Consider the following 11435-nt stretch of genomic DNA (forward strand, 5'->3'; position numbering starts at 1 on the left):
TTTCACCCAATTTCGCCGATGAGAAAGCACTATGAAAAATATCAACAAAGTGTCAAATACAAAGAAGCTTTACACAAAGTGTTGACAAAACATTACAAAAGATATCAGCTAAGCGTCACAAAATATTGAGAAAGCACCACAAAATATTGAGGAAGATAAGTGCTGATTTTCGTTACAAAAAGTGTCGTTGAAGTGTAAGATACACTAGCGCAACATAAAGGATGTGGACACGATATAAAAGGAGTCAAAGAAGAATTGCAAGAAGGACTTGTGAAGTGGGACAAAAATGTGTTAAGGAAACATAAAATAAGTGTCGAAAAAGTGCTACAAAAGTGTTGATGAAACGTCAGAAAAGAAGTATCGGTGAAGCATCCCAAAAAGTGTCAATGAAACATCTCAAAAAAGTGTTTAAGTAACAAAGTAAAAAAATTAGTGGTGCTTCACACAAAGTTGCAAAGTGTCACAAGAATAGTGTTAAAGTGTTAAAAAAGTGAAGCGTCAAAAGAAGTGTTGAGAAACATTTACAGGCAGCATCACCAAAGAGGGTTAACCTTCTTTCTTCTCTCTCTAGTCGCCGACAAAGGGGAGGACTTTCTTTGCCAACAGTTTAGTAAACCAGACCTCCATATAACAAGGTGTCTGGTAAAAATCACCAATAACAAGATAGAATTTACCTTACATCTTGTCGTCTGGATATGGGGTTCTTCCTAGATCTAGACTGTTGGCGAAGGGAGAGGATCCTCTCCCTTCGCGGCCGATAGAGAAGAAGGCCACTAAATAGAGAAGAGGAAGGAGGAAGAGAAGACACATGAGGAGCAGGAGCAGTAGAAGTGATAAATTGCCTCTAAAAAATAGAAATTGTGTCTAAGAATAACTGCAGCCTTGGGCGAAAATCACATTGTTTTTAACAAGTTTGGTCATTTCCTAATGCCTATACAACTTCCTTGACTAAAACGGGTCATAATTGAAGCTGGTCAAATACAGGGGGCAGAAAAGGGTTAAACTTCTTTTACAAAAAGCTCTCGCGTTTCACCGTTTTCAAGATTGACCCCTCGATTATTATTCACCAGCCTACTCTCCCATCTTTCTTCTCCCTTCTCTCACATCATATCTGTTTTCTCACTTGATCTCTGATTCCTAGAGAGAGAAAGAAAGAGATCTTCAAACAATTTCTCACTCTTCTTCTTCTTCTTCTTCTTCTTCTTCTCTCTCTATCCTCGGAAACCAATCTCAACTTGCATTTCAACACTTGAATGTAGCTCAAAAGTTTCTTAATCAGTCATCACCAGTCACACTAATCTAAACCCTAGCCATTTGATCTTCTCTTTAATGTTGAATGAGCTCATAAAGGTATTAAATTTCTCGATCTCATTGTAATTTGTCTCTCATTGTGCAAGATCTGAATAGACTTATGATTTCCTTTCCATGTTTGAAACTGATTTCAGATTAGAAGAATTTATGTGCTTAAAGTAGAGAATTTGAACCAAATTATTAAGGGTAGTGCTTAAATTACTGTTTTTAATGGAGAATTCTAGTGGAAATTGTTCTACAAGTGATCTAGATAGTTCAAACATTAATGATTCTGAAGAAACCCCATTACAAGCCTTTGAATTAGAACTCGAATTGCCCGAAACGGGTGTTCATAGGAGTTTTTATGTTGATCAACAGTTTGATTCAATGGATAGTTTAGAGATCTTAAGAGAAGCAATTAGGATACTAAGATATGATTCTTCATCTTTAATGGTGATTTTAATAGTTCTAATTTGCCCTTTATCTGCTATAGTTCTCTCTAATATCCTACTTAATGAATCCGTAGTGAAGAAGCTAAGCATTAAGCTTTTAGTAATTGCACAATCTAGTGGAGTTACTTTGAACCCTTTCATCAAAAAGTTATGTGATCGTTTATCGCAGATGGCCATTTCTATTGCATTTTCGTTCCCTTTCTATGTCACATTCTCGCTCCTATCAAGAGCAGCGACCGCTTACTCTGTAAATTGTGCTTATTTAAGAAAAGAGTTTGATTCGTCAAAATTCTTCGCAGTCATAGTTAAGATTTGGAGACGTCTTGTTTGGACATATCTATGGGTTTGTATGGCTATTGTTGGCTGTGTGTTCTTGTTTCTTGTTCTCGTTGTTGCTATCTGCAACATTTTTTCTCTACTAGGCCTTCCATCTCAACAAATTATCTATCCTTTGGTGGTAGTAGGATTGATATTTGCAGTGATCTTTGCCAATGCTATAATTATATGCAATCTTGCCATTATAGTCTCTATTTTGGAGGAGAAATCAGGACCCAAGGCGTTATTTAGGTCGGGAATCCTTATTCAGGGACAGGTTCAAGTTGGTCTTCTGTTATTTTTTATGTCAACGATCGGAATGGCTTTTCTAGAGGGTTTGTATGAGCATAGAGTGAACACTGTGAGCTATGGAGATGGGTCTTCAAGGTTATGGGAAGGGCCACTTTTGGTGTTTATGTATTCGTTTGTGGTTCTTATTGATTATATGATGAGTGTTGTTTTCTACTTCACTTGTATGTCATCAAAAAATATGGAAGCATCGGAAGAGGAAGAGGAGGATCAAAATTTTATACAAGCTGTCATTCCTACATCTAGATGAGTGGGTATGCGATACTGTCTTGATGTAATCTTCCTATCTCAGATTAATTCTGCTGGATAGTCATAATATCGAGATAACCGGAGTTATAGCAAGTTGAAAAGAAGTGGTATTCTCATCCTATTGTTAGGTTAATCTTCGATGGGATCACACAGTGCTTCTGCTTAGGGTTTCTGACAAGCCTGCCGGGTTGAAAGGAGTATACGAAAACCGTGTATTAGCTTCCAGGCTGAAATCATTCTCGTTGCACTAAAGGAATGTTTGGATAAAAGTTTTCCAGCATGTCAGTTGTTAGATTAGGCTATGCCCATATATGTTATCGTTCATAATTTAATTATTTAGAGTTGCTTCAAATTGTATAAGGCATGTTCCCCTCTATCTACATCCTTTAGAAGAAAACCCTCAAACTTCAATCTTTTTGAGAATAAGATATCAAGTTGGCGGGTGCGAGCATTTTGATTCCGATCTCAACCGTTAAAAAAATTGCAGCCTTGCAGGTATGTTGTTACTTACAGGGTTTTCAGTTCATATGCAATAATAGGTGTATGTTGTTTCGACGCATGATTAATTTTTCTATCTTAATGTGATTTAGTATCGAATTGGCTACGTAGAATGTTATATGTCGGATCACATTTCTTTTTAAATACCACGTCAATTTACCACTCAACTCTCATTTACAGAATCGAAACAGGCTTAGGCCCACTAGAATGAGTCATATCTTGAGACGAATATATAGACATGAATGACCACTGCATTCTCATGAGGCGTTAGAGCGCTTCTGCTTTAGCACTAACATCTGCAGTTTCATTTGTTTTCCTTGATACATAATAATAAATAAACTAGTAGTATGTTGTTTGAGCAAATTGTAGCCCTATTAACTTCATCCAGATTAGCCCAAGCTCCTCCGATTTCTTTTGCTTGGGAAAACAGCAGCAAAAGGCGAGAGCACCATAGAGTCACACGAGTGTTCGAGTTAGAGATTAGAGGAGTCTCTTGAAACTTTGTTATCCACAATGAGCCAGTGAGAAAAAACTTAGTACAACAAGTTGGTACCATCCTCCCATATCAACAGACAACAGACATGGCAGCCAATGCATGACTCACTACTCTCTTACCATTTTCTTCTTTGTCTGTTTCTTACTTTTTTATTCCTTTCCTTTTTATTCTTAGGCCCCATTGCCATTTGACGATTTTCTTTTAGGATAATTTTAGATGTAGCTGGTAAGTTTTGCACTTCATTTACATTTGATATTCTAATTCCCGTTTTACGCCAACAGTTGATAGCTCAGTCAGTAGTGCATGTACTCCTAAACCCTAGAAGTCCCAAGTTGATTCTCAACGGAGGTGAAATCGATGGTTTATTGAACTTTGGTTATTCACATCTTATTGTAATGACTATCGTAGTCAATCTCCGGAAGAAAAAAACATCCAGTTTTACATAGAAGAAATGTTACCAAATTTTTCTTAGAATCAAATTTCTGCAAGGATATCTGTAACTATAAACAAAAGAGTGTAAAATATACTAATCCAGATTTCTCTATAAAGGTACGACTTTCCAATACGATCAACTACCAATAAATAACAAATATATGGAGTTGTCAACTCAAAAGCACACCCAAGAAAATCATTAATTGATGATAAGAAATAAACAAATCTTACATATACTAATGAACATTTAAGGGCCAAGTGTGCAAAGGACTTTTGATAAAATCATTGACTTGATGATCACATGTGTAAAAGACGGTCTTGATTAAAGTCAAATTTTCAAAAAAACTTAAGTCTTTTAATGCAAGTGAGTTATTAAATCAAGAATTTTGTCACTGTATCACTCTCCTATTTCTAATATACGAAGAAAGGGGATTTGGCTTGAAATATTTAAGGGAAAGGAGAAAAGAAGAAGCGTCCATCTATCACGTCTGACTTTACGAGTGAGGTAGGGTTTGGGTTTTCTAATTTCTAAGTAAAGCAACTGAACTGGTAGCATCTAGACTCATTGATAGCCTTTCTCCAAATGAGGTTTGTTCATCTTTCACTCTCTAACTTTAATCTCTTGGACTCGACAATGAAACTCTCTCACTTCTTAGCCAATAGTTTGAATCTGAAATTTGATATAAATCTAAATTCAACTCAAATGAGTCATTCAAATTAGTTAGGGCATCACAAATTAGACTAAAATAAACTACTAGTATGTAAGAGTTGTAGTGATAAAGAGGGACTTTAGACAGTTGAACAGAAAAAAAGAGGGACTTTAGATATGGTGTCGGTAGCAACCTAACTATTATGCTAGTTTCAAGATGGTGGAATGTTTATTTCAACCTTTTTCTATTCTACCTCTCGTGATAAAGATTCTTGAATAGTAATTAAAGATTTTGAATGGCCAAAAACTCAATTACGTACGGATCTTATTATATTAATGAGTTAATTCCTATATGGCCCCCTACTTTGTGACCAGCTTCCTTTATGGCCCCCTTTTTTTCGTAAATTCAAATATGGCCCCCTATTTTCATGGAAATGTCCTAACTACCCTTCCTTTAAATCTTTTTTCAAAATAAAATAAAAAAAACAAACATAATTCCACCTCACTTCCCTCTCCACCACTTATCTCTCTCCACCCCACCTCTCTTCCCAAATCATCTTTCCCAAAAATTTTTTTTTTTTTTAGGTTGAAGGTCGCCGGCCGGAAAATTTTCCGACCGGCGACCTTCATCGGAGAAGATAGAGTGAGGTGGAGAGAGAGAGAGGTGAGTTGGAGAGAGAGAGAGGTGAGTTGGAGAGAGAGAAAGATGATTTGGGAAGAGAGGTGAGGTGGAGAGAGATAAGTGGTGGAGAGGAAAGTGAGGTGGAATTATGTTTGTTTTTTTTATTTTATTTTCAAAAAAGATTTAAAGGAAGGGTAGTTAGGACATTTCCATGAAAATAGGGGGTCATATTTGAATTTACGAAAAAAATGGGGCCATAAAGGAAGCTGGTCACAAAGTAGGGGCCCATATAGGAATTAACTCTATATTAATTTAGATATGTTATGACAATGATTTAAGACCAAATAAGTAAATTGCCCCCGCTTTTATCGATCTTTTTAATTTTCGTTGTCTTACTTTTTCAGTCGAAATCTTGAATTTTATATAGTAAGTTTCTATTCTTAGAAATTTAAAATTAACAAAAATCTCAACGTCTTTCTAAATATAAAAGTTAAAAAGCAAATTAGAGAGGAAGTTCAGTTGAGGGACTTTGAGTTTGCTCTCCATAAGTATAAGAGAAGATCGAATGTTAGAGCACCTAAAATATACTTAGCAGAATTGATTACTGTGATCATAATATTAGATCGGAAACCAATGAGAGCTATAACGAAATCAATGAGAACACCCATGTACCTTCTAATCAATGTATATATATATATATGGTGTATAAAGAGGATGGTATACCAAACTATTTGGTAATGAAACAACTTTGAATTTAGGGTACCCACCTAAGAAGGTTTCTTTGAAAAGAAGACAAATATGAATGAGTAAGATCATCTCTCATGTATGATTTTCAATTTTTCTATTATTTTCTTGCAAGCTAAGCATCACCAAACATAGAATAATAGAAGGTGTGATTTTGACTTGTCCAGTAATCCAACTAATCAAATTATTATTATTCTAATGAAATGAAACCAATGTGACAAACTAACAACACTATTAAAGAATCTTTAAAATAGTTTCAATGATCACATAACAATATTTAAGAAACCCTAACTATTTGAATTACTTTTACAAACCAAAATCCAAACCACTTCATCTTCTCTTAAAAAAGCCTAATTTTATGTTAGTTTATTAGTTGTTTGCCTATGTTATGTGTCACACTCTAGTCCACACCTAGGCCGATAAAATTCCGACATACTGAGATGACCATGATTTAAAAAGATATCTCTGTCTAAATCCTGTCCGTTTATAGAAATTCAATGACCTAGGTGTCGAGCAGAGCATCGTCGTTGTTTAACTAATTCACCCTCTCAAATTCACCAAATCATCTTAATAGCACCTCAAATGCAAGTCTCAAATTGAAAAACTCAAAGTGCCACCTATGATTTTTTAAGTTTCTAGCAAAACACTATCTCTAGTGCAAGACTCAATTGGATCTTAAGATGATGTTGTAATATTTAATATTGAGATCTCTTGAGAAGAAAATTAATATTTGAGATTTTTTTTTGAGGATCTCAGTGATTTACTCAATATCAAAGCAAAACTATCTGTGTAGGAAATGACATCTCAGTTATTATTAAGCTTTTAGAATGTTGCATTGGAGATGTTTTTCAAATTGAGAAGCTTAATAGTGTCGTCTAAAAAAGAGAAATTCAATTGGGACTTGACACGTAAGACAATTTGATTTTTTTTTTCTGAGTTTTGCATTGGAGATCTCTAAGGTAGTTGTTCAACAAAAAAAAAAAACTCTAAGGTAGTACTTGTATGTGAGGAGAGAGAGAGAGAGTTGAAATACTTCTTTACTTTTTCTTATTTAACAGATCTCATAAGCTCTGTCATATATACATAGACTCTTCGAATCTTTCTCTCACTACTTTCATACATATAAATACTCTTCAAACTTCTCTCTCCTCTCTGAAATCTTCATCCCTCACCACCACAACAAAAAATGGAAGTAAACCCATCAATTCCAATGGAGAAAGCAAGCAAGATCATAAGAAGATCAATTCATATTTACCTAAAAAGCTACCATTACTTCACCTCAACTACATCTCTAATCATCTTCCCTGTCTCCATTGCTATTCTTCTCTCTCAAGCTATCATTCCTTCATCTTCACATCTCCTCCCAACTATCTATACTCATTTTCAATCTGTTTTTTACGCTTTGGGTTTCCCCGAATCGTCGATGTTTTTCTCAATTCTCTATATTAAACTCTCTCAAACAATTTGTTCTATTATATTCACTCTTCCATTTACTCTCTCCTTTCTCCTTCTCGCGAAATCGTCGATAATTAAAGCTCTTCATTACCAAAATCCATCTCTTCCACCTTCAATCTCTTCTGTTTTTCATCTTTCTTACCCTCTTTTACTTACCCATCTCTGTAATTCATTCATAATTCTTGCAGCAAATGCATCTGCATTAACATTGCTCTCTTTCATCTTCACTTCCATGGGTTTCTTCGGTTATTCGTCCCCGAACTTTCTTCTCTTCTTCGCATCAATTGGAGTTGTTCTTTACTCAATTATCTTAGCAAACACTTTAATTACTTGCAACTTAGCTATGATTGTCTCTGGAATGGATAATTGTAGTGGGTTTTCAGCCATTATTAAAGCTTATGTTCTAATCCAAGGAAGGAATTCTACTGCTCTTTTGTTGGCTCTTCCTTTCAATTTAGCAATGGCTTCTGTTGAAGCTCTGTTTCATTACAGAGTGGTTCAACTTTCTCTTCTTTCAGATAGATTCAGTTCTTTAATGGCTTTAGAAGGTTTGGTAATTGCTTTCTTGTATTCTATCCTTATTGTTCTTGACACTATTACTACCTGTGAGTTCTTCAAAAGTTGTGAGTCGAATATTCGATTGAATATCGAAGATAAATACTACCACCTCCTCCATCTTTTACCTGAAAAAAACTATGAATTTTTCGAAAGCTCGAAGAATTTAGATCAACTCCCATGAAATCTTTTCGGATTGAGAAACAAACAATGTGTAATCAAAACTTGTATAAACAGTCAAGATGAAGAGAAATGAAGGTAGGGTTCTCGAATTCGAAACAAGATTAATCAGCTCAAAGAAGTGCTTAAATGTGGATGATGGAAAGTTCATTTGGCCTAGTTGTTATTGAATCAATCTTTTCTTTTATCTTTCTTGTAAATTGATAGCTTTTAAGGGGAAATTTGCTAGAAAAGGGTAAGAAAAAGGAGTATAATGTAGTTTGAGTACCATTATTTGAGGTTAGGTTAAAAATGGAAGAATAATTATCACTGTGTCAATCAATTTTGTGACAGAGAAAAACAGGGGACATTTAGGTATAATGGCAAATCCTATTTTATCACCTAGTATCCATACCAAATCCAATAGAAGTGTATAACATGAAAGATGAGACATTGTTAGGTCTCAATCAAGATTGAAAGCTACGAGTTATTGCGGAGAAGCGCTTCTTTTACTCACTGAGTAAGAGTTACTTACTGAAATTGCAACTGTAGACCATAGATTCAAATTATTCTAATTTGATGTGAGATGATTAATAATAAATGAAGAGTGATAACCTATCACGTCACTATGTGAATGTAGCACTTCCCTTGACGGATATCGATATCCATAGAGCAAGATAAGCAAGGATGAGTTTAACATGTTTTTTTTTTTTTTGATGAAGGGATGAGTTTAACATGTTAATACAAGACTCTTGCATTTAGACATTTAGTTACTACACTCTATGAGATGCACATAAAAAAGTGAAAAAATAAGCTAAATACTTTATGATAGAAAATAATTTTGACCAAGTTCTCCAAAAGGCAATAGACTTTTGACTCCTAAGTTTATCTAATAGCCAGTTCAACCTCTATTCTAACTATTCTGCAAATGGGGCTTTGGTCAGCGGTTTTTCATTGTCTCTAAAGTCCGTGAGGTATTAAGCTGGGTCTTTTTTTTTTTTGTTGAACTATATTAAGCTGGGTCTTTTTTTTTTTTGTTGAACTATATTAAGCTGGGTCTTGGTAGATATAGTTTGTTGTCAAATTAGCTTGATGGGTTTTTAGACCCGTCAGGATGGCTCGAGGGTACGGTATTTAGAGGTCCAATTGTCCGAGTATCAATTATGAAGGTGTATGTGTTCATTTTATCTCATGAGGTAATCAATGCTGCGTAATGAATTATTTATTATTTTGTAAAAATAAATGCGAGCAACTAAACTAAAAGCAAAAAATTGTTGTGTAGCACGCAGTGGATGAAATTGACTAAGGTCAATCCGTTTGACCCCAAACATCTATTGACACGCGGACATGGATCGACCCGCCTGAAACCAAAGCAAGGCTAGTCCCCGAGATTAGTCTGATATTAGGGTTGCCGAGAATATTTTTCATGGTGGTTTTGAGTCAATGTTCTTTTTCTCTCTAACTCCCCATCATAGATCAAGATTGGTGTGGAATTAAAGCTCTTCCCATGGCATTTTTACTATCTTACTCTCTCTAAAACAAGAGTCTTTATCTCTCTAACTTCTTAGTTCTTATTGTAGATCGATGATGATAGATTTAGAAACAAAACCGTTTCCATAATAACGTTATGATGATAATGATGATGATACGAAGAAGAAGAAGAAGAAGAAGAAGAAGAAGAAGAAGAAGAAGAAGAAGAAGAAGAAGAAGAAGAAGAAAGCAAAAGATGGGTGAGATGGGTGCAGATTAGGTGCCTCCCCAGTAGACACCCAGTCCGTACTAGGTATTATCAGACAAAACTGTAATTCCGCCGGTGCCTTTAGCCGCTTCCAAAAAATATCTAACTCTTCCAATTTTGAGGGTCAAATGGTCCATTTGACAAAACTCAGGGTCAAAAAGATGATTTAGTTAAAATTCGAGCTATTCAGAAATAGTGCACCCATCGTCCTGTTCATTTTTTGACTTCCCTCTATTATTTCACTTCATCTTCTTCGGCGTTCTGACGGAGAGACGAGTTCCAACCCTAATTCCCCACTTTACAGGTTAAAGGTTATTCTGTCTCTCTCTATAGCATTTCCTCTTGCACTGGTTTAACGTCCTAGGGTTTACTTTACCATAAAACCCTAACACCAATTCAGCTACGCATCTAATCAGTAACCTAGGGTTTTTACTCTCTCTCTCTCTCATATGACTTTGATTTCAATTTAATTCCAGCTGAGTTTCTTGTCTTCATATCTAAGTTATATTCTTTATGGGTTTTTTGATTTGTTATATAAATGGTCATAGTTCATGAGATGAGTTCTTTATCATGAAGATCATGTTTAATTTTATAATTCAACAAGCATTGTTTCTATACAAAGTGGTTTGAACTGATATTTTACTAGTTAATCGTTCGAGGATAATCGAAATGATTCTTGTTAGAATTTTGTAAACAAGTATAGATTGAAAGAAAATTTGGTTATAATCAAAGACAAATGTACTTGCAAAATGAGATTGTACAATCTTGTAGATACATGAATAAAATTTGTCATGTCGACGAACACCGGGGAGTCTAAGATCTTGACGAAAAGTATCCATTATACGAGATGATATTTAATAGGTTCTGTTCAATAAACCCACAAATCGATTTATGGAACAATGTTGCATTCCAATAGAGAGTTTTATGTCTGAGCTATGTTCATATATATGATACTAGTAGATGGTTATGGGTGGAAGTTAAACTAAGAAGTGAGAGGAGAGGTACAGGGTTTGATCGATTGTGATTGTACCACGTCGGTAGCGAGAGTGTCTGGAGTCGAGGCTATAGGTGTATGCTCAAGCTTGGTAAGCGACGATGCCTTTTGGGTGGGCTTGTGGAGCCATCACCAAGAGCAAAACCCTGTACCTGTTAGGCTTGGGCCTGGGTGTCTAAATTGGGACAATATCAATAACTACTAAGGCTTGGGGCTTCACATTGGATGTTAGTTTTCCTTTACTGATAGTTAAGATTATGTGAAATTGAAGGTGGATACTGGATAGGGGATGATGGGGAATAACCTAGTGTATCTCATACACCTAATTGTCTAGTGTTGGTAGCAGAATCTCAAACATCATATGTTTAACACTAGTTTCCAGGATCTATACATGAACATACCAATGAACTAGATTGGAAAGATGATTACCTCTTAATCGCTTTCCCACGAACTAAATTCCGACCAGTATTCGGAAAAT

The 11435-nt window shown here is 35.3% G+C and overlaps 2 protein-coding genes across 2 annotated transcripts; both read left to right on the plus strand.

Annotated features, from left to right (window-relative positions):
• The first annotated feature begins 1046 nt into the window (after positions 1 to 1046).
• Positions 1047 to 3280, plus strand: LOC147563219 (uncharacterized). Its single transcript, XM_086635640.1, has one exon. It carries the CDS (start codon positions 1522 to 1524, stop codon positions 2614 to 2616), a length of 1095 nt encoding a protein of 364 aa, XP_086491766.1. The 5' UTR covers positions 1047 to 1521; the 3' UTR covers positions 2617 to 3280.
• A 3835-nt stretch (positions 3281 to 7115) lies between these two features.
• LOC147563220 (uncharacterized) lies at positions 7116 to 8564 on the plus strand. The gene has a single exon (XM_086635644.1). It carries the CDS (start codon positions 7243 to 7245, stop codon positions 8248 to 8250), a length of 1008 nt encoding a protein of 335 aa, XP_086491770.1. The 5' UTR covers positions 7116 to 7242; the 3' UTR covers positions 8251 to 8564.
• Positions 8565 to 11435: the final 2871 nt, after the last annotated feature.

The sequence above is a fragment of the Eschscholzia californica genome, unplaced genomic scaffold (genome assembly GCF_041429995.1).
Source record: "Eschscholzia californica isolate CP2 unplaced genomic scaffold, dmEscCali1.0.p SCAF_1, whole genome shotgun sequence".
In the NCBI taxonomy this organism is placed as follows: Eukaryota; Viridiplantae; Streptophyta; class Magnoliopsida; order Ranunculales; family Papaveraceae; genus Eschscholzia; species Eschscholzia californica.